Below are 23795 nucleotides of genomic sequence, written 5' to 3'. Positions count from 1 at the left end.
ATACTTCAGCATGATGGAATGATAGTAAAAAGGCATTGTCTGCATTCACTGATTGTAAAATGGGATTGCTGTCTTTCTGTGAGCTGTCCTGAGTAGCTTAATGTAGTTTGTGAGTTCACAGCTTTTAAGTGGAATATATAATATTGCATATGCCCTGAGCTTCGTGGACTGTGTGTAATGATTTACTCTGCTGATGGCAAGGGTACATAGGAATCACTGAACTGATGAATATGCCAGACACCCACTGTATTCTTCTTGGCTAACAGAGCCTGGAAAAGGCAACTTCTTACACCTTATCTTTTGGTTTCTAGCTATATCTATAGCTTTTTTTTTTTTTTTTTTTATAGGTACCTTTTATTTATACATTCATGTGAAGATATATGCCTCATATATCTTTCATTCAAAGAGCTGCTGTCTTTGAGACTGACCCTGCTGCTTAGATAGTTGTGTAACAGCCCTCTCCCTTCTCCATACAGGGTGAGCTGCACATGAATTAAAAATAACATCCTTAAGTACTGAATCTCCTCTGTATGTGCCTGTGCATGTAAGAGAGAAAGCAAGTAGGCTGACCTGATTCCTTCATTGCAAGAATACAGGTTGATGGAAGAGAGCAGTACCAGCAACTCATCTATTCTGCTACCTAAAATAACAGTGTAGAAAAAACAGACTAGAAAAGCATGGCCACAGGGATGGCAGTTCTGATTCTACTTACATGTCATGGTGTTCAGAAGTATGAGACACTGACTCAAAGTGACTCAGCTTGAAGAAGTGCCTCCATTCTGCACTTCCTGGAACAGTGGCACTGACACAGGGTCCCTGGCAGCCTGACCTAACTCTCCTGTTCATACAACTTCAATGAAAATCTGGTAGATGTCTCCCTGTTCTCTGTTTGCCAAGATGCCAAACAGAACACTTGAGCTAAGTAGTCTCATGGCACTTCAGTGCACCCTTATGTCAGACATACTTATGGGTTTTTTCCCTGCTTTTTTTGAAAAAGTATTATTTTGCTCAGTATTATTTAGGCAGACTCTCAATGGGCTTGTTGGAATATTGTTAATAGGATTCCCAGGTTCACCAGAAGAATGTTTAATACAATTATAATTTTGGTTCTAATTCTATTAAGCCCAGAACATGTAATGCAAAGCCTCTTGTTTGGAAGGGAGGTTGTGGTAGTGGGGAGTTAGGAGGAGCCTCTGGGAGTTGGGTACTCAGCTGCCATAGAAATAAAACTGAAATGTTCTGTTCCTATTCAAAATTCTTCTGTAGCTGGTTTTTGAATAGACATATCAAGAGTTTGCATTAGCACTGAAAAATATTTGCTAATGTTTTATATTCTGTGTTGTAACATGACAGCTGATTTTAAGCAACTGGAAAAAGACCTCAAATATAATCCTAACACAGGGAAGAAGTTATTTCTAGTTATTAGTGCTGCTCAGTATTCCTGATGCTGTGAGATTTACAATGCTCACTCAAAATCCCCGCATTCTCAGGACATTACTCCACGACACATTTAGTACAGAGGGTGGATTATGCCTTGTCATGTGCAATATATTACAAGCAGTTTGTGGCTTTTGGTTATAGCAAAAAAAAAAAAAAAGCATCTACTACTTTCTGTTTCACCTGTGATTCAAAAACTCTCCTGGGATGGCACATGGATTCTTTGCAGTTGTCTTGACATTGGAATCTAACCTTGCTATCAATGCAGATGGCTGATACTCTGGTGCCATAGCAAATGCAGTGTTACTGCACCAACTTTGCTTGAGACCTTCACTGCAGAGATGGCTGGAAGTCAGAGTAACTTGGAGAATTTTGTTTTGCTTTTTTTAATGGTTGGTTTGCTTATTTGTTTGTTATTTTTGTTTTTTTTTAAAGTTGCTTCACAATTTGTCCATAAAGCATGTGTGAGAGAGATGCCAGCAGGTGCTGGAGTAAGGTAACTGCTTAGTGAAACAAAGATACCCTGTAACATCTGAAAGAGACCTCTGGATATTGAAATAATTCATAAGAACAGTGCCAATTACTTCAGAGGTTTGAAATCAGGATATTTCAAATGGCACAGATTTTTAGAGGCATCTGCACAAAGCTGTTTTATTGCCTGTGCCAAATGAAAAATTCATACAGCAAGAAATGGGTTTGTCTTAGGGCTCTGATTTAGAGGGATTTAGAGGTATTGTCTCTGTCCATAATTTTTAACAAAGCTTGAGACCAGTAAACAACACAGTGTAAAGGTAGGGTTTAGTTCTTGTGTAACTGATTAAAATAGTTCCACTGATTATTGAAAAACAATACAGGGAATAAAATCCAGCTTTAAATAAGCAGTAGAGAATAGATAGAGATGTATTGGGCACATATTTGTGGATTATAATTATAATTCTCTGTGGAAAATGAAATGCCTGTGCTACAGTGCTGCTTGGTCCATATGTGCAAATGATGGTTATTTGAGCTCCTTCTGTTCTGCCAACACCTAAGTGCCCTGTGATCTGACCTTAAGGTCAGAGTGGTTTTGCCTCTCTAGCAACACCTGGGAAAAAGTACAGATGCTAGAAAATATGGGTGAAATTGTGATGTTCCCCTGGCCTTTGCACTGTGCTTTGGTGTAATCTGAGCTAGGTAATAAGTGGAGATAGAGCTGTTGAGAGCAGCCTTAAGGAAGAGAGGCTTTTGAATGACTGAATTTGAGGATTTTGACATACATTTGACACTCAATGCTTTCCACTTCCCTGAAAGTTACTTATACAACCTTTTTGTTTTCCTATTACCACTAAACATACAAAATTAAAGTTTTAAAGACAGAAGTCTGAAATGTTCCCCATTGCTTTAAAATGCCCAGAATTAACTTTCTGAGAATGAATCCTGAGAATTCTACTGGCCTAGAAAAACACTCTGTTTTTTCTCTTTGCTTTATGGCACGTGCATCCATAATCAAATGTAGATGGAAAAGATATGATCAATCCTCAAACTTGTATGTGCTCCATAATAATTTAAAAAAAACCATAAAACTTTTGAGACTAAACCATTCCATACCATTGATAAAATGTAAATATCAGTATGGATGTGTATGATAAGAATGTAAACAATTTTTAAAATCTAAAAGTAGAAGTGGAAAGAGACAACAAATTTACTTATATATTTTCAGGTAATTTCATAAAATTATTTAATTTTTAGTTCTCTTTCATTGGTTTCAGTTCCCTTGAACTGAAAACCAGAGGCATCATTATTATTATATTGGAAGATATTCTTAATTTTGACTTTTATTCAGGAATGGGTGTGTTTTCTGCAATATTTTAGTAATCCTGTGCTTTTGCATGGCCATCCAGGATGACAATTTTCTTCCAGAAATCAGGACAAGAGTCACAGGAGGTGATGTTAATCATGGGGTTTGGGTCCATAGCAAAGCCTTACTTAGGCTGAAAAGAATAAAGAAGGGCTTAGGAGATCCTGACAGTGGATTATAAATCCTAGTCTTCAAAGGAGTGGTGTGAACTGGAAGGTGTAATTATCTTCACTCCTAATGTAACATTTAAGAGTCCCTTATTTAAGGAAGAAACCCCTGGTTTTGCAGCACCTTTCAGGAGTCTCCATACTTTGCACATGGGATTTAACTGAGCACAAAGTGAAAAGGGAAGATAATATCCCTGTTTTATCAAAATGAAACAACTTGACAGGTTCACAGAAAATGTTACAGAGAATCTGTGCATTGCTACTGCTCCCCTGCCTTCCCCACTGTCCTCCATGACAAAATTGAAATATATTCCATATTCAATCTCATGAAATCAAGCAACCCCTAAAAAGAATCAGCTTTTTATTTTTATTGTGACATGAGCTTCCTTCTTCTACAGTATTGATTCTCAGGGATTTCAGCTAACTCTTGAATTTTATTAATTTAAATTTTTTTTAACTAAATGTTCATGCCATTCATTCTTTTAAGGTAATGATCAGCTTAGCAGATCTGGGAAGTCAGCCTGTGTTCAGTGGGAATGTGTACATAATAAATGCAGAGTAACTCTTGCTTCATTTAGTAACTGACAGTTGTTTAAAAAAAAAAAAAAAGAAAACAAGAAAAAAACAGAAGAAGCTGCACTCCCTTCTTTTTACTGCCCTTATTTAATTAAATGAAAGGTGTGGTAAAGTGGAGAAAATTTTAATTCCACAGTAACTCATAGTAATAGCTTTCCATTTAGTAAGGTTCAGCTGTGAAATTAGAGGTGTAATAGTTATCTCCATAACTAAGAACATCAATAAACATTGGCTTTTATAGTAATAATTACACAATAAACAACTTTAAAAGAAGATTTAGACCGTGAACCTCAATTCACAAGACAAGAGGATGGAAACCTGGGACTAATTCCAAGTGAGAGGTATGGAATTGACCTGCAGCATCTATCTCTAGTGATCAGCTTAAATTGGGAGACTGAACTATATGCAGATGTTTAGTGCTCATATTGAGCTTGGCATTATTAATACCTGCCTTATTTTAAGAAATTGTAGCTTGATTGCTCTTAAGGGCAATCCTGGCCTTTCAGCTGCTTGTCTTGGCAGCCATTGCATTGGTCACAAATGTCAATAATTGTCTGTTTACTCATAGATAACTAAAGGAAATGTGCCAATTTTACCAGGCCTCCAAATATCATTTCAGACATACTGGGAGGTATCATAATTCTTAGCCCACTTAACTGGCATTTTTATAGGTGCCATTGCATAGTCTTTCAAATGACAAGTTTGGTAGGTAATGAAAACATCCATTCTTAATAAAACACATAAGCTGGTCATTCACTGTATTCCACTCCTGTTAGTTTCACTTTTGCCAGTCCCCCATAATTTTTTTGTCACCAAGGATCAACTTAGGTCATCCACCTTGGAATGCTGGCACCACATTAACTTTTTTTTAGTACTGCTGAATTCCCAGTTTTGTAACTCCAACAGGAGCAGGCAGGGTATTTGCTCTGAGAATTGCACCACAATTCTGATGCCTGAGACTCCTGGTGTTGTAGAAACATCTTAATCCTGGTAGATGTAACTAGACATATTCTTTATTTTCTCAGTGCACTGGACAACACCTTACTCTACTCAACAATACCTCCCCCCCACCCCAGATGAAAAGAAATATTTATTAAAAACTTAGTACACTTCGGATTCTTTAGCCAGTCTTGTTAGTAAATGGAAGTACTCTACCTACAATTTGTTTCCAGTATTGCTAAGTCTTTTTAAAATGCTGTCTTTACTGCAGCCAGTAGTTAATCTTTCCTAATTTTTTTTAGTTCCTTGATGAATTTCAGCCACTATTATTAATCACATATTCTGAAGTGCAAATTATTTCTCTCATTTTTGTCTCTAAGGAACTTTCTGATTTTTGACCACATTCACTTCAGCACTAAATATGGATGGGGTTTTGGCCAAAAACATTCCTCTTTTTTATTGTGAAACTGCTAGTACTAATTTATCAAACAAATTGTTCTTGAAGATCTTCCACTCCTGTTTCTGTTTAGTCCCCTCCCTACCTCCCAGAAACCTTAGTGAATTAATAGTGAGAGGTAAGAACAGGTTCTTTTTTTTTTCAAACCTGACCAATTTTAGTACATTTAGAAGTATTACCCTAATTCTGCAAGATGTTTCAGAAGTGGCAGCATTGATCATTAAAATGGCTTAATTATAAATCACTCTGCAAACTTGGATGTTTGTCACTAGCTTTTGTTGCTTTTCCAATGTTGGCCACTGCTTTGAGATCTAATTAATTTCTCATCCTTTTTTCTTGAACAGATTTTTCTGTAGCATCAAGGGAACTTAGTTACATGAAGAATGACAGTTCTAACAACTCAAAAGTGCATTAAATTATCTATTAAAGTGGGTGTGGCTGTTCACTTAATGTCCCTTTAATTGTCTATTATCTCAGGTCTCTCTTTTCTTTCTGTAATAGGTCTTCAGATTTATAGGAACTAAATCCTCATAAATTTGTGCCAAGCTTATTTCTGTTCTATCAAGTATCTTCCCACTCTGGGGTTAATGACTCAAATTTGATTTTAACTGCATTAATACCCAAGGAGGTACCCGAGAAAGCTATGAAGTTGCCTCTATTATTGATGTAGCCAAAATGGGAGTCTACAATATTTGGGGTACCTCCAGATCAATCTGGTTTATCAAAATTTGGCAGCACACTGGCACTGGACACCTCAGAGGTGTCCTGCTGTTGGAAGTGATGCAGGTAGGCCAAGCAGCACAGAATTTGGGGCAAAACACAGAGTTTGATTTTAGAAATAGGTCTCATTTCATTAGCTTTGTGTTACAGTGTTGATTTTTAATATGAAAAATAGGCTCTCTGAAGTGAGTTTGAGAAGGGCTTTTTCCATTCCTGTGGAATTTCAGCTCTTCTCTGAAACTTCTTGAATGTTCCTTCTTGATACCCTTCAAGTATCAACCCTTATCCCCAAAAAGGTGTGTGAGTTAAAGTACATTATTTTAGCACAGCATGGGATAATAAAAGGTTGTTTGACAGGCTTAGACTTCTGTGTCTTTTAAACTTTCATCACCAAATTATGTTTGACACACTTTTTTTCCCCATATATGAAATAAAAGAAATTCAATTAGAGAACAAAGAAAGTATTAGTTTCTCAAATCCAGAAGATTATTTTAGAAGAGAAACTACTTTTAATTGACTCATTTAGAAGTATGTGTCCTGTAGTGGGAGGGGAAAAAAAAAAATCTGTGGCAACACTGTGAGGAAAGGTGTCAAGTCTATTTGAAAACAGACACAAGCTATCTTCTACTGTCAAGCTGTCTTCTAGTGCCTCTTTTTGCAAGTATTAACTATTAAAGATTACAATATTTTTCTTCTCATTTCATTTTATTCTGACAGGTTAGGCATGCTCCAGGGACTAGTAGCATTTCTCCTGATGGTTAAGGGCTTTCATTTTCTATCAGTTTTTGCCAACCAGAACCATCTAAATCACTGGCATTTGTGTTCCTTGAGCTCAAGATGTCAATGTCTTCTCCCTGACAACTCTTTGCTCTTCTGCTCTTCCTGTACTGGAGAGGCCTTCTCAGAGTTTAATTCCTTTGGTTTTGCCCCCCAAAGGCAACTATCTTTTTTAATCACACATCATAACAAGTCTTAACAGAAAAAAGTCTTCCTTGCATCAAGAATTTTAAATGTCTGGCACAGCTTTGCATTGTATAATTACAGATTTAGGTAATTTCCAACTTTTTACATTTTTAAATAGAAAATTATTTCTTAATCATCAACCACATTTTCAATATTGCAAAGCTTTCTTTATAAAAGAAATAAATCATCCAAGGCAATAGCAGAAATAGCAGCAATAGCACAGCTCCTTTCTCAGGGTGCAGGGGCAGTTCTGGCTCCTCTGAAGAAAGGCTACATTTGCCTATCCCCACAGCTCCATCCTTCAATTCCATTCTCATCTGCTCAGCCTTGCTGTGGCTGGAGGCAAACTGAGTGTGCATCTCCTTTCATTTTCACTACCATACTGATATTAATGCCACCATAAAATGTGAGCATGTCAGTTTTATACTTTATAGTTTAGCACTTCTCCAGTCTGGTGCAATTTTTTAACTTGGATATGAAGGCGGAGGGGTGGTGCTTCAAATTTAATCTTACTTTTATTTTTCTTTTTATTTCTGCAATAACATTTTCATTTGCAAGATATTGGCTCAAATGTTTAGATCAGTGTGAATGCAGGCTCCAAAGATACCTGTTGCCCACAGTGGAGGAACTGACTTCATCTTTGCTTGTGGTGCACATGTTAGAAAGGAGCAGCTACACAGAGAAATGCTGAGCTCACACTCAGCTCAGGCATTTCTGTTCTTGCTGGAGCCACTGTGTGCTTCAGCCACGAGGCACTGCTTTGCAACATAAGCCTTAGTTGCTAAAACTAAATGATGAACAGTTCCAGTGACTGCTGAGATTCATTGTTTAATGATATATTATTCCATGCCAGATTGTTGAGTCGTTTTCTGAAAGGCATGAAATGGGGGGAGCTGTGAAAGCAGAACATCAGGTGGCTCTTGGTTATCTCAGTCAAGTCACTGGGAGAGGAGGGCAGCTTGGTCTAGGACATGAGTGATTAAACAACATGCAAACCAAATGTGACACACTAAAGTTGACCTGCAGACTGGCTTAGTGCTGGTTCTTGTTATTCTCTAGTGCCTGTATGAAAGCAGAGCCTAACAAGCTAAAACCTGCTGCCTTGCTGTACACACATAGACTATGTTATACCCCCTGCCAGAAAGCATATGGTTTATTGTTTCTTAGTTTCTGACAGATTCTGTTGTTTGCAAGGATGAATCATTCCTTTAGATATCCAAAGAGTGATAAAAACACTCAGGGAACACAAATAAATTAAGTTTTTTAATATTCAAATCGTTATGTTTTCTAACTCAAGTGAAATAACAAGACTTCTTTTTTTTAAAAAAAAAAAGTGAGCTTTATTTGGGATTAGGAATTCCTTAGTTTTGTAGACAAAATAGCTGTGACATAATATCAGCTTAGGTTTGTGACTTTTAGACAAAGTATAACATTTCAGATAAATCTGGATAAATCAGATAAACCAGCCTAACAGCAAAAATTAGCTGTGTAATGGTAACTTTGCAAAGCAACTAAACTCCAGTGGAGAGTTGCTTTTTCTCACAACTGCCCCACAAAGGCAAATTTTTGATCTTTATACACAAATACTGATTTCTAGATAAATACTTGGAATTTGATAGATTTCTTTCTAGGTTTCCTACTTAATTTTTTTTTCTGGATGCAGTATTTAATAAGAGAGCCCCAGCACTGAGTAAGAGAAATGCTGTACCCAGATCAGTGACCCAAAATATCTGCATTCCTTAGCCTCAGCATCCACCCAAGTATTACCTTCCCTTAGGAAAGGCAGGAACACAGTGATGTTACCCAGATAATTTTAAGTGTCTGAGGCTGCTGTAATCCTGAGGATAACTGGTGAATGAAGAGGTGCCTCAAACCTACTGCATTCTTGAACCACTTTCTGACATCCAGCAACATCAAACAACTTCTGTTAAAGCTCCTGGGACACTCCACAGCAAGAATGAAAAATCCAGCTTATAGGGTTGTATATGCAGGTTCTTATGAGATAGAAGAGTTAGTTTTCCTCACACCCTCCCTGAAATACAAATTGATAGAAACTCAGCCATTGACTTAGTTGTAATAGGAGAAGATGATTTACTGACTGACCACTGCAAATCTATGGATGATTCTGCATGTTCCCAGACTTATTGTCTGCACAAGGACTCATTATTCAACTCTATTTTTGGATATCCAGTGTAGCAGTCCAGGTAAATAATTGATTGTCACTTTACCCTATTCTGCTATGCCCTGTATGAGGAGGCTTTTGGAAAAACAGAGGAAGAGATCAGAATGAAGGATGGATGTCCTTTAGACAAGGACATAGTCATTCACATCACACAGATACTGATTCTGTGATTTTTGTCAAGTGTTAATTATTTTCTTGTGAGGGTAATTAAGGCACATGCCTTAAATTTAATTGTACTCATTTGAATTTCCTGGTGTGTCACTACAGTTAGGTGTGATCTGGGGAAATGGCAGTCATTCTGGCACAGTTTTAGTCAGGACTTACAAATCAAGAGTCTAAAGTTGACAAATCTCCCACTGATCCCAAAGAATGGTTTTTCTGGGCTTGAGAATATAAGGAAGAAGAACTGCTGACAATGTGCAACTTCTGAGAACAATTGGTCTCTAAGTATGTTCCAGAAGTCATGCAAGCTTTGAGATGTCTGTGATTTTAGGAACTAGCTGAAGGTAAATAATTCCATGACAAGATCTGATTTTGAGGTTGCTATTGGTTTGCATAAGGTTCTGGGACCCCTTCTGTGCTGTGTATATGGGCAGAAAGAGGGGGCTGCCTTTTAACACGCTGCCTGGGCTGATGGTGCCCCCTGACTCTGCATTTGATTTGCATTTTCTGCCAAAAGAAGGAATTGGTCAAAAGTGGGAGGAACTTGATCTTAAAACCAACATCTAACCTCACAAAACCAAATTCCATGCAGTGTAGCACAGGCAAAATACTTCCCCAGGTGAGTTGGGATGAGGTAGTGAAAGGGCAGCTGGAGTCACTAAAGGGAGGAGAATTAAGATGAAAGACTACTGAGGCCAGATAAGCTCTGCTCCGTTACCTTCTTAAGCTTCAGCTTCCAGTGTTCCTTCAAATTACAGGAACAAACAAGTGGGTTTGAAGGCTTAGTGCAACTGCAGACCTATAATACAGCTTTAATCTATTTCTTTTTGAAAGGAAGAGAGAGTAAGGTAGAGAAAAGAAACTGTGCAAGGTGTTTGACAACAAAGAGTGCAGGGAACTTGGAGCTCTTTGAGGGTCAATTAGCCAGAAAATGTGCTAAAGACTACATGCTCTGTTGGATTATTGGCCAAAGAATTACCCCAAAGCAATCAAAGTGGCCCTGTTGCCTGAATACAGAAAGGCAATTACGGATTTTGAGGACATGCTACAGAAGCTTTAATTAAAGGTATTACTTCTACATCACTGAACATTAGAAATTAAATTCTTACTTGCAGCCACGAGAAGTAGCTTTTGTCTTTCCCTTGCGTGTAGTGTGTCAGCATAAGACAGGGCTGGCTTTGGCATCCCTTCTTTAGCAATGCGTATACGATTTCACCCCACCCCTTCTCCTAACTACCACTTACACACCTGACATATTAAGAGGTGGATTGCCACTGCTAGACCTTCAGGCTTTCTCTGGCACTGTCTGGGTCTTTATCAGCAAGGACAATACAATCTCTGACTAGATTTTCAAGGTGAAGTTTATTTGTGTGCAGAGCAGAAAGGATTAACTGTCAAGAGGGATAAATCTGTTATCCTTAAAACAGAAGGTACAGTAAACTACAACGTTTAAATCAATTTTGACTCTCCGTGTAGTTGAGGGTACAACCAACCAGTTTGACCTACAAAGAGCAGCCTTTCAGGATAATTACACCAGCAGCAATCACAATCCCTTCCTAACACACCTAAGTGGGGCCTCCAGATGTGCTTTTGTGCCTCCCTGACTAGGGACAGTTTCTTGGGGAAGACCATGCTCTTCACAACCATGCTATTCTTGGATGATACTGCATAGACAGGCAGGACAAACTATGGTGAGCTCCTGCTCAAAAGCTGCAGGTCACAGCTGCCAATGATTCTGGAAAGACTCCTTTTGGCATCAAGGCTTTACTGGAGCTTAAGAACGCTGGGCTTCAGCTTCTGTTGTGACTTACACAAAAAAGGTGATGCTGTGTGCACTTTGCTGATTTCCCATGTGTGCAAGTAGCTTCAGCACGTCTTTCATACAGCCTTGACTCTCACTCTGAAGCTTTTACTTTACTTCAAGAGCTGAAGTCACATAACACTGCCCAGTTCATAACACAAGCTTTGCTAGAAATCCTAACCACCATTGCTGTTTACTTGATAATACCAGAAACACACAAATTAGGATAAAAAGAATCCTTACCTTTGTTCCCTGATTATTTTGATTACCATCCTGGTTTGCTGCCCTGCTCCATGGGTTTCTCAGGTCCTCCTGCAGCCTGTCTCTTGCCCTAGCACAGTTCCTAGCCACAGCTAGCAGGTTCCTCTAGCTCATGTCTCCTTTTGTGCTTGTGGTTGGTCCCTCATCAAAGCTCTCCCCCAGCTACAAATGCTTGGGGTTTTTTTCCCCCCTTCCTGCTCAGGCTTTTCATGTTTCTTCTGAGGTTTTGGGGTTTTTTTCCTTCTTTGCTTCCCTTTCAATGTCTGAATTTTTTAACCTGGAATTTACGTTTGCTCCAAATTCTGGTTCCATGGCAGAGGCACATGGAGCAATGCCAGCTGGTCCAATGCATGAGCCAACCTCCTTCCCTTACCACCTGTGTGGTCAAAGGAAGAGTCACTGAGATGAGGAAGGCTTTAGATCCCCCCTATGGGATGCAGTCTGGAGGCCCTTTTGGCAGGCAGGAATATACTTTGAAGCATTCTGTAGTGCAGCCAATTACCGTAATAATAGTTCCATTATTAACCAGAGTTCATAAACTCTCTGTAAACCTGTTTCTCAGCTCATGTTTCTTTGGTGCAAGAGCCATGTGTTGGCTGGACAGATGGGGGCCCTAAAATTTTTAACAGGTTCTTTCATTTTTATCTGCTTATTGTCTGATCTTTTCCAGCCACAGAACTGTGCCCTGCAACTGCAGTGTTTGCAGAGTGTGGGGCACACCGGTGACTGCCCTGTGAAGCAGCCAACTAGCAGGGTCAGCTCAACTAGAAATTGAGACATTGTTTGAAGGTCCTGTTTCCTGCACTTTGGGGACCTAAATGTTCCCCCTTGATATTAATTATATATTTCCCTCTTCACTGCAAGGAAGTGCAAGGAAAAGTAACATCATGGTCCAGCATCAGTTGCTGTGTGAGATGGAAAATTCTCCTCAGTGTCTAACCCATAGCCTGGAGCAGCATATTTGGAACTCACTGGGACTAGGAGACCAACAACTGGTGATGGATAGCAGAGCATTTGTTGTGTATGAAAACAGCATTGTTTCACACAATGGGAAGTAGCACAGATCTGGGAAACTGCCCTTGTTGAATTGACTGAGTACAGTATTATTTTAGACCCCATCAGATATCTACTACAAGTTTAAAAACAGTTAAGTCTCATGACATAGCTGTGTCTAGATGTGCAAGAAGATAAAATAACTTTCCCAAGACTACACAGAAGGAAGCTCAGAAGAACAGACAAGTCAGACACAGCTTTTTAACTGACCCTTTGTCAAAGCTCTTTTTTTCCTACAGATTTATAGTGGGGTACCACACCAACATTATCAACTTCTGCTTGGTTCTTGCTCTTGTGCCAGTTCAAGCTTACAATCAAGTGTCTAAAAGAAAGTCTCTGTGTGCTGCTCACATCTTTGGTACAATACCAGCTTTATTTACAAATGGGAAAGCCTTTACCACTAAGTAAAAGGCAACTTTATTTTTAGGTTATGTATTCACCCACAGTCTGCAAAGTGATCTGTATTTGTGACATTTGACTCTTTTCTAAATTTGTTTCATCTTGTTTTGAATAGTGCAGCTTGGCAGTGGCAAGTGTCTCTTTGGCTCGAGTCATGTGCCAGTAGCATCCAGGGTGAGGTAATTTCACTGTTGTACATCCAGTGTAAGTGGTTGGTTTGTGCTTGTAGCTAAGACTGGAACTGGATAATTTAAAAGATTTTGCTCTGAGTATTTTTAAAACAGCCTTTAAGCAATGTTACTGTGGTCATTTACTACTGTGGTCAGATTTCACAAGGTAGCCAAAACTGAAGTGGACATTGAAGGTAAAATTTGCACTTGCAGCAACTTGGACGAGAAAAAGACCTAATTGCTGTTCTTGTAGCTGCAAGTTACAACTACAAACCTCATAGGAAACACTTCTTAAATATTTCCACTGGGCAGCTAACAGAGAATATCTCTGGGCTTGACCACTAGTGACCAGAGTATAATGAAAATGTTCTCGAGGTTTGAGGTTCATTCGGACATCATTGCCTTTTTAAGTTGCTCCTCATACATACAGTAAAATGTCCTGGACTGATGCTGAACTTTAAGTAGCATTTGGTGTAACCAGATGTTGGGAAATTCTTGTGATCTTTTCACAGAGGACACTGAAGGAAGTAGCATTAAAAACAGGGCTCAGGAGCTTTCTGAGGATTCAGAATCTGTAGGATTCAGTGGCTTTGTTTCATCCTCTCCCCTTTCCCCCTTTGATGTCACAGCATTGCCTGCAGCACTGCTCACAGGATGTCCCACACACTGTGCCTTGCTGCCTCACACTTGTTCAGAAAGAGGTGCTTTCCAAAGGAGCAACTGGCTGGTCTGGTTTGGGTTTGTCTTTAGAAGGGCTATCAGATAAAAATGCCACTCACCTCAGGATAGGTCACCTCTTGCAGTAGACAAGCTTGAACATAGTGCTGGTAGAGCCACCACACACAGGGAAGTTCCCAGGCAGGAAAGTCTTTCCATGAAAAAGTCTACACAGCTGCTTCAAGTTCTTCATGGGAAATTTAACTACTTTTTAAGGAAAAACTTCCATGTAACATTTAAAAATTGGGACTTGGTTTGAGGTAAGAGGAAGATGATCTTTGGCTTTCTTTGAGTGTTCATTGTTTCACAGTTTTATGGTGAATAGGAAAATTCTTTAAAAGTTTTTCTCCAGATGAGGAATGCAGGTTGTTTTTAATTATGTGACAGGCAATCAAGGGTGACATGCCTACTTACCCTTTAGATGACAGCAAGCTTTATTTCTTTAAACAGACTAAGGTGGGAGACATTTGGAAGTTAAGTAGCCTACAGGCTGCAAAAGTTCTTCATTTCAGTAGCCCTCTGACTCAACTGTGCTAATTTCTATTGCAGGAGGAACTTAGTCAAAACAATTGGAGTGCAAAAAGTGCCCATGCTATGGGCTTTACATTTTACTTTTAAGTCAGTGTTTTCTCATTCTCTATCAATCATGATAACTTTTAATGCAAGAATGTGAGAGCCCCTTCTGAGCATCTCAGCACAGAGAACTGTTTAATACTGAGAGCTTTGTTCTGCACACTAAATGCCTATTGACTCCTCTGGCCCAAAGAAATATTGATTTTTCTCTCACTTTCTTTATAGGCTCTGCTTTCTTTCCTGGTCGCTGTGCTGAGGTCTTTGCTAAAGGTCAAAGCATTGGGAAACTTGGAGTCGTACACCCTGATGTTATCACCAAATTTGAGCTCACCATGCCTTGCTCTGTCCTAGAGATCAATATTGAGCCCTTCGTGTGAAGATGTGACTTTTATCCTCCGCCAGCTGTCCACTGTCACATGCAGCACCCTCTCCTCTTCTGTCTGCCTCCCGGGGGACATCCGCTTATGCTTTTATGTTCCAATAAACCAGAAAAACAGATCCTGTCTCCCTGAGTAAATGTGTTCTTTACAGTGCAATCTGGCTGGCTTCTGCAGGGAAGGAATGTGGGATCCCGGACTAGGCTGTGCCCTCAATGTTTTCAAAGGGCAGGGGGGAAGAAACAAGTTGGGTCAAAGCCCAGCGTTTTAGAAGAGAAATGTAATGGCAGAGCACATGATTAGTTTTCAAAATCAGAAATGTTCCACAGACACAGCTTCATACTGTAACTGATTATGGCTGCATAACAGGAATCTCATTCTTTTCTTACTGCATGAAATAAGATAATTGATTAGAGCAAATGTTGAGTGAATGTGAGCAGAACTAAGGAGTTGAGCTTTTATTCTATACGGTTGTCATGTGCTCATCAGTGGCTGGGGGAGGAAAATAAACTTGTTTCATGAAAACCAGAGCTATTTTGTAAGCAAGATGTGTGTAATATCTGCTTCCCTGCTCCAGACATAACTGTTGGTCCTTTATCATTCTAAATTCAGAAAGGGGAGGGGGTGGAATTAAAGTTTTTTTCATTGTTGATGTCAGCCTGGAGGTTTTTGAAGCTCCAAACCAAATGGGGAAGTGCATTTAAGAGCATATGCCCATGGTGTTTTGCATGAGTAGCAGAAAACTATCAAAGCCTTTGTCTGCCTGAGGCTGGCACGTTTGTCTGCAGAAGTGCGCATGGGCCCACTGCACTCCCAGCCCCACCAGGGCTTTCTGGACCCCAGCTGTGCAGCAGAACCATGTAGATTTTGGACAGGGTTACTTTTCTGGCAGTTCTACCCCTGCCAGTACAAGAGAACCTCTCATGGGTCAGGCTTTTCCTTCTAGGTGGCTTTCTGTCAGCAGTTGTGTCACAGCTTGGTGCATTGTGCCTCTACTCTCTGAAACTGAGAAGCTCCATCCAGCACAGTGATGCCCAATCCTTCCTTTCTGCAGGAATGTCACCAAGTGGGTGGTCAGTACACTGAAGCAGCCCTTGACTGGCAGCCTTGTGGAGCTGACTGTCCCTCCTTTGCAATATTATAACCATTGCTAATGCAGCAGGCCAACAACAGCCAGTGTTTTGTGCTAGGCCGGTGCACTGCGGCTCCTTTCTGCTGTGAGAGCCGGGAGGGGCCTGTCCTAGGGGGGACATCTGGGAGTTGCCAGAGAAGGGTGTCACAATGACTGCCCCACTGAGCAGAGAGAGATGTGCCATGCTGAGGTAAGCTTGTAGTTTTACGAGCTGCACAGACCCCGCTCACTGGGCCCATGAGGGCTTTTCAATGGCAGTCCCATCAACAATCTCAACAGGTGGGAAGGCAACAGGCAAGGCTTTTTGGTGCAAGTGATAATCCAGTATGAAATATGCTCTACAGTTACCCATCTGGAAACCCTACGGTTCCCCTCAGATGGAAGTGTAGATTTTAATTATCTCTGCATGACAGACGTGAAATGAGAATATAGCTATTGCCATACGTTGCACGACTGGCTCCAGTGCCCACGGAGAGTGAGAAAACTGCAGCTCACAATTTAAACCTCCCAGGGGATTAGGCAGCTTGGCGTTTGCAGGATCTCTCTCTCCATGATGCCTACACAACTGTAGCCAGGCAGGCTCGCAGTGTGGGAAGCAATCCGTAACGCAGATGGAAAGTATTAACCCCCCCTTGTTTATTGGTGTGTCATGCACGGGGATTAGGACGACAATAAGGCAGATTTGCATTGCAGCAGAGTGCAGGCATATTTGCGTGCACTAAATATATTTCTCTACACAAGATTTTCTGACTCTTTGGGTGTCCCAATTCTCCTGTGAATTTAGCTGTCCTTTGAGTGTAAAGACTAGATTAAGCTGGGGCTAAAGGCTTGAGCTGCAGTGGCATGTGTTGTGAGGCTTTTAGGTATGCTTCTTTTTCATTTCACCATTTGCTCATGCATTGGCAGCTAAATGCTCCAAAACCATGAGCTTTGTCCCAGGTAAGTACCATTACTTGCTAAAAGTAGAGGATGAGAATTGAGAGAAAGGTTAAAAAGCCTCTTCAGAGTCCCTGACCCTTCCAGTTAACTGTGGTGCCAACAGCCTTGCAGTGAAATTCAAGCTCTGCTGTAGTGCTGTGCTCAGGATTAACTGTGATTCCTGATGAGTGGGACACTTCATATAAGTCTGGTATATTTATTGCGAGGCTTTGTCTTTCATAGCTCCAAAGCAATTATCTGGTATTTACAGCCTGCTCATAGCTTTGTGCAGTACTCGAGGTAGTTATTACACAGCTTTGTGCAGGAGCCAGCCACTGTGAGCACTGAAATTTGCTTTTAGCCTTTGCTGTAGCCATGGGCTCTGGGAAAGGAACCCTTTGCTGCTGGTGGGGGCTTCTGAGCAATCTTTTGAACTTGGGTTTTCTTTTTAGACAAGAGTTGGAAGTCGGATTTTTAACTACTGCTCCTCAATTGTGGATTACTTTTGGCCTGCTCCTGCTCCCTGTGGCTACTGGGTCATTGCTGGGGATGTGAACACAAGCAGACAAGGCTGGGGAGCTGGTGACAGAGATCAGAGCTGGTTTAGTGTGCTGTCTGGGCGATTGCTGGATTCCGTTCTGCTAACACGAGCTCTGAGCTCTGGGTTTGTCCTTGCTGTGCTTTGGTGGTGATTTTCCAAAGAGCAGAACCCTGAGCCAGCCTGGCTGCAGCTCCCAGCACAGGCCCCGTGCCTGCAGGTTACCCTTGCTATTGCATAAGGCTGTTTACATAAAGGTGATGCCTGGGACTGTTTCCATCTCCAGCCTGGCACTGTGCTCGCTTGAAATTTAAATCAGCCCTGGTTTGGCAGGTGAGTGTGGAATAGGCTGGGCAAAAGCAGTGCCAGGAGGCTGCCAGGGGATCATGGCCTGGCACACGCGACACCTCTGCCCGCCCAGTGACCTTGAAACCGAGGCTGCTCCAGGGCGGGGTGGCAGTGGGACGGCAGGACAGAGGGACAGCGGGACAGATGGACAGCAGGACAGTGGGCAGGTGGGAAGACAGTGAGACAGCGGGGAAGCTCTGACAGGAGCAGGAAGCAAGCGAGGGCCTTGCTTTACTCATGGCTCAGCAAACGTGCAAGATCCCACCCACTGCCCAGCTGCACTTCCACCCTGTTCAGACAGGTACCGGTGTTTTTAACTTCTCCTTGTAGCACAGTTGGGAAGGGTCAAAACTGAAACTGAGACTGTTTTCTTCTGTTCCCTAAATTACATCAACTACATCCAGAAAAGCAAGTCATGAGCTTGCTTATGATTTTGCATAGGAACTTAGATGGATTAGGAGGCTGGGGTCATGACAAACTGGAAAATCAAAGCGAGGAAATCCAGTGCTTGGTGCTTTGGTTCTTAATTCCTGCCAAAAGATGCAATATCCGTTTGACTTCTAACAGAGTAGCTGGTTCTGCACTGGGGCACCAGCACACAGAGATGCTCTAGCCAGGAGGAAGCCTGGGTCAGCAGCATGTACCCAGAAAGTGATTTGCAAAGAAAACAGGTCAGAGAGGGCAGTCTCTGGGCAGGACAGAGTGGACTATGCTATGGGTGAGGTGCCTGCTACATCCCTTTTGACAGTATAACAAAGGCAACTTAGATTGTCTTGCATCACCCCTGTAGGCAGGCACAGAGGGAGAGCTATAGCACAGGACCAGAACAGAGCACAGACAGTACTGAGAGCACAACAGCACAGGCTGTGATACTCTGGAAGTTACATCCCACTCCATTCACATCAAAAGCGGTGTTTTACTCTAAACACTGGTGTGCCTACCCGAGAGGATCCAGCTGATGCCTTTGTCTTACAAAGCAAAGAACATGGCCAGCAAGCCCACCACAAAACCTCATTCTCTATCACCACCCTGGAAATGCAGAGGCATCTGCACTGCAGGGATGAAGAAGTGGGGAGGATTTCCAAAGACAGCAAAGACAGATTTGTACTGAGGAGCTGGTGCTTCAGGTTAATGAAATACAGAAAGGGTGATGTGTCTCACCTTGTCAGGAGACTTGCCTCTCCAAGCCTGGCCCTGCAGGAGTGGCTATGGTCTCCTGAGCATCCCAGGAGCACAGCCTCAGCACAGAGCCCAGTGGCAAGCCCTGCCTAACCCAGCTGGCCCAGGCATGCTGCAGCAATTGATCTTTTCCTGATCAGCTGTGGACACTTGGAGTGACACCACTTCCAGGCAGGATGTGATGCTGAGAGAAGGATGGGGCCCTGGCTGGTTTCAAGTACACTTTTGGACCACAAAACCTTCTCAGGCTTCTCAACTAATGCAAAATATTCTGCAGTTCATGGGTTGTCATGCTATCATTGCACATATTAAATTGGCTTCCAGTTAACTGTTTTGTCTGTTAGAAGTAGATATTGCAGGAGAAGGAAATTCCAGTGCCCAAAAGTCCCCCAGCACTAACTACATGCATGTCACTCATTTACATTTACAAATATTGTAACAAATAGTCATCAGTAGACCAGTAATCTCTTTCTAAAATGCTTTTAAAAAAGCAGGATCCCTCTGGACAAGCCAAAGTATGGAGCTAGAGTGAGCAGGAGACATGGAGCCACAAGCAGGACAGCTTGGGAAGAGAGGGACTCATTGCCTTTGCATCAGTCATTTATAAGTATCAATAGAAGATGCAAAACAAACAGACAGACACCAAACTCTGAAAAATAGGTTTATTTAAAAATTTGAACCAAATAGAGTTTGCATTTATTGCATGAATTGCATACAGGTGGATATTATAAAAATACTTGTGAAGCATTTAGATACAATTTATAAAATCTTCATAGCATAAAATAGCTGTGAATCAGAACAGAAATTTTACACATACAGCTGCATGAATGTCCCTGACAAACTGTGCCTTTCTTGGGAGTAATTCCAATCCCCAGCTTAAATGCTCATCTTGCTGCCAAGTTTTTTCCCAGTTTTGTGATGTGGCCCCTCTGCAGGGCTCCTGTTGTGCACTGCACCTGTGTTCATGCAGCACTCTTAACACAAGGGGTTTAAAGGTGTTTTAAACCTGATGGCAGCACTTCTGTGGTGTATGGGAGGGAGAGAGGCTGAGGGTGGAACCCCATGGCTGTGGTGGCCCACATCCAGCACTCACCCAGGGGCAGGTGTGAGTGGCTGTGTGCCCTGCTGAAAGGCTCGCTGGAGCTGTTTGCATGCACATGGAAAGTCCACACAACCTGATACAGAACAGTTTATCCACAGCCTGAGCAAATCTGAAAATGGTTGAAATTTCTGCTTGCATTTCTTCTGGAGACTGGCAACCTGATTTAGAGTGGTGCAGCTCTTTCATGTGCAAGCCTCACACTGCTCAGACAGAACTCCCAGCTACAGTTTTGGAATTATGTTTATCCAGGCAGTCAAGGGATGGCAAAGCACCTCCTTTACATTCCTCAGGTTCATTTTCCTCGCAGCCAGGAAGACAAGTGGACATGGTTAGAAAGCTGGCTCTCACTGTACATTCTGCCAGGCAAGGCACAGGAACCAGGCTTGAAGCTCTGCAGCAATAGCACGGTACATTTTCCCAGCCAAGCAGACCACGTTCACTGCTGTATTTCTCAACAGCTCATTGGTCCAACAGCTGAAATATATTGTTTTAAATAAGCAGCCTGAGTTATAGGGAAGACCTTCCAATGGACACGCCTGCCTGCTATTCTACAAGTGTACACACAGTGTTGCAGGATGCATGGAAGACCAACTGTGATGTTGTGCAGCAGCAGAAAATGATGGCATCTTATCATTGTCATGCGCTATAGTCATCAGAGTCACTACTCAGCTCCTTCCACAACGCAGTTTATGGACTCTACTTGTCACCCCTGCATGACAGGAAGGACTTTTTCCTTTCCCCTAGCCAGGGGAACTAAATTGGAGTTAAACAGTTTGAACTCAAGCCTCAGTGCTGTGATAATAACTCTGCTCAGTTGTTCGTAGACAAAGGATCCTTTAGTGGAGGCTTTCTTATTAATATCTAAGGTAAATTTGTTGTAAATCACAAAAAAAAAATTTGTGTTAGCTTTTCCTTCTCTTTTACATTTTGGGTTTGTTTTTTTGTTAAATTGTAATAATGAGTAAAAACATCCACACATCACTGGCCTGGTCCGGCAGTGCCATCAGAAGGCACTATGAGCTCTGCCCAATGATGGCACTTTGTTCTTGGCTGGTCACTTCTCCCCCCACCCCACCAGCCACGTTTTCCCTGGTGCCCCAAACCTGAGCCCTGCCTTGGTTTGCTCTACTGCTCCAGGAGCAGCCCCACAGCCAGGCAGGCAGAGGCACAGCCTGCTCCCCAGCAACCCCAACCCCGCAGCAGCAAAACAGCCATTGCTACTGCTCTGGCAGGGATTTTGGCTGTGTGCTTGTCATATTTAGTTGCTTGGGAAAGGGTATCTAACTATGGGACACAGTGGGGTCAGTGATTTCTAAGCCAAAGGTACCTGTGCTCAGCAATTCCCATGAATCCTCCAAGTCAGATATTTTAGGCCAGTTTCTTTGTGTTTGTGTGGCAAGGGCATGGTAATAGCTAAAAGGGTGACTTCTCTCAGAAGGTGCCTGAAGCTTCCCCTGTGTCCAACAGAACCAATGCCAGCTGGCTTCCAGACAGATCCACTGCTGGCCAAGGCTGAGCCCATCAGTGACAGTAGCAGCACCTCTGGGACAACAGAGTTATGAAGGGAGGGAAAACCTGCACAACTGCAGGCAGACAGAGAAGTGAAGATATGGGAGAGAAACAACTCTGCAGATACCAAGATCACAGAAGGAAAAGGAAGAGGTGCTCTGGGTGCCAGAGCAGAGACTCCCCTGCAGCCTGTGGTGTAGCTGTGGTGAGGCAGCTATGTCCCTGCAGCCCATGGAGGTCCATGAGGAGCAGAGATCCACCTGCAATCAGTGGAGGGCTCCACACTGATGCAGGGTGATGCCCTAAGGAGGGTTTGAAGACCACACTGAAACAGGCTCCTGGCAGGACTTTTGATGCGTCAGAGGACCCACGCTGGATGAAGAAGTGCATCCCATGGAAAAATTCACACTGGAGATGTTTTTGGAGAGCTGTCTTCTGTGGGAGGGACCCCATGCTGGAGCAGGGGAGAAGTGTGAGGGGTCCTACCCCTGAGCAGGAAGAAGGAGCAGCAGCAGCAACATGTGATGAACTGACTGTAACCTCCATTCCCATCCCCCTGTGATGGTGGGTAGGAGGAGGTAGAGACTTCAGAAGGGAAGTTAAACCTAGAAAGGAGGGGTAGGTGGAAGGTGGTTGTAATGTTTGGTTTTATTTCTTATTATCCTACTCTGATAAGTTTGGTAATAAATTAAACTTACTTCCTCGAGTCATGTCTGTTTTGCCTGTGACAGTAAAACAGCTGAGTGATCTCTCCCTGTACTTGTCTCGAGCCAGGATCCTCTCCTTATATTTTCTCTCCCTGGAGAGAGGGGAGTGATAGAGCAGCTCTGGTGAGAACCTGACATCCAGCCAGAGCCAACCCCACCACACCAGTGCAGAAAGGCACAACACACTTTTTGGTCAAGTCACCAGCCTGGATTATCACATCTCCGAAGCGGTGGTGCCGCAGGTGGCTCGGTGAGGAGGAGCTGTGCTCACATCAGGCCCAGCAGCTGGTGCAGCAGCGGCACAATCACGGTGGCCATGAAGCCGACGGAGGAGTACGTTACAAACTTATAGGGCACCTCGACTTCCAGGCGTCTCCGGGCTTCCAGGTCGCGAATGGGGAACTTGTAGTGATAGCCCAGCATGCCAAGGACCACACTCTTCATGAGCCAGCGTGTCAGCAGGACAACCAAGATCCCTACGAAGAACCTGGCTAGCACAAACACCATTGTACTGGTGATCAGAGGAAATCCAGGCTGAACACTTTTACTGGTGTAGGCTGAAGCAGCGTACTGATTGTTTAACCAAAATCCCACAGTTGCTCCGGCTGCTGCTCCTAAGATCGTAGTGGTGTCTCCCCTGGTCGGGCTGTAATAGTCTAGTTTGGGGTAGTTGTAACATAAGACAAGAGGCACAGCTATGGAAAACAGTGGGCAGAAGGGGCTGGTTAACAGCAAGTGATCTATTGTGTCCCACGCAGGATACAAGAGCACGAGCAGCACAGCTGAAATCAGTGCTCCTCCGATCACATCCTGTAAAGAAATCACATTTAAAAGGCTTTGTGAGACCTGGAAGGTAAACCAGGTACTTGGGTGATGATAAAGTACCAGTATCTGCATTGGTGGGGCCCAGCAGTGGAGGAACACCCTGAATCCAGTGATAGCATTATCCACGTGCAGAGACAACCTGAAGGCTGTGCTAAACAAAACAAGACAATCCATGAACCCAACCTTAGCTTATGCATATGCGTGTGTCTGTGGACACACATTCTCCTCCTCACCTGCTTTCATGTTTTGAGGGCACTCTCCACCTACGACCTCAGAAAAGGCAGACACACAACTCCACCTCTGGGACAACACTGCAGTGAGCTGCCTTCACACAAACCCCTTCCCTCCTGTAACCCTGCAAGCAGTTTCATCACATCAGTGTGATTATCCCTTATTGCTCTGCATAAAGGGGAGATGCTGTCCTTTGTCAGAGACACGCTCCCATCCCATAAACACAAGCTCCAGGGATGGAAAGTGCAGAGCTGTGGGACATGGTGTGTGTGCCATGGTTTCTGCCAGCAGCGGGAGGGAGGCACCTCCGGGCAGGGATACAGCAAGGAGAAATTTGTTGCCCAAGTCTCTGAAATCCGGCTTTTAGTACAGTGCCTGAAGCAAGCATATAGTTAAACCCTAATTTATTAACAGAGGCAAATAAGGTGTTTTGAGAACTTGATAGTTGTCAGCCACAAAGCTGAGAAAGGTGACAGGAGGTAGCCCCTAACAAAAACTATCTGTAGGAGAGCAGC

At 42.6% G+C, this 23795-nt stretch overlaps 2 protein-coding genes across 2 annotated transcripts in view; one reads left to right on the top strand and one right to left on the bottom strand.

Annotated features, from left to right (window-relative positions):
- FARSB (phenylalanyl-tRNA synthetase subunit beta) overlaps positions 1–14912 on the top strand; it is a 37241-nt gene extending 22329 nt beyond the window's left edge. Inside the window, exon 17 of the mRNA XM_005527026.3 lies at positions 14640–14912. Coding sequence (XP_005527083.2) covers positions 14640–14791 — 152 coding nt within the window. The 3' untranslated portion in view covers positions 14792–14912. The remainder of the gene's footprint in view (positions 1–14639) is intronic.
- A 4718-nt stretch (positions 14913–19630) lies between these two features.
- SGPP2 (sphingosine-1-phosphate phosphatase 2) overlaps positions 19631–23795 on the bottom strand; it is a 33993-nt gene continuing 29828 nt past the window's right edge. The window contains exon 5 of the mRNA XM_014256130.2: positions 19631–23034. Coding sequence (XP_014111605.2) covers positions 22492–23034 — 543 coding nt within the window. The 3' untranslated portion in view covers positions 19631–22491. The remainder of the gene's footprint in view (positions 23035–23795) is intronic.

The sequence above is a fragment of the Pseudopodoces humilis genome, chromosome 11 (assembly GCF_049639895.1).
Source record: "Pseudopodoces humilis isolate 2021_Gansu_Grassland_sample_001 chromosome 11, ASM4963989v1, whole genome shotgun sequence".
Classification (NCBI taxonomy): Eukaryota; Metazoa; Chordata; class Aves; order Passeriformes; family Paridae; genus Pseudopodoces; species Pseudopodoces humilis.
This window is presented reverse-complemented; position numbering and strand designations above follow the sequence as displayed.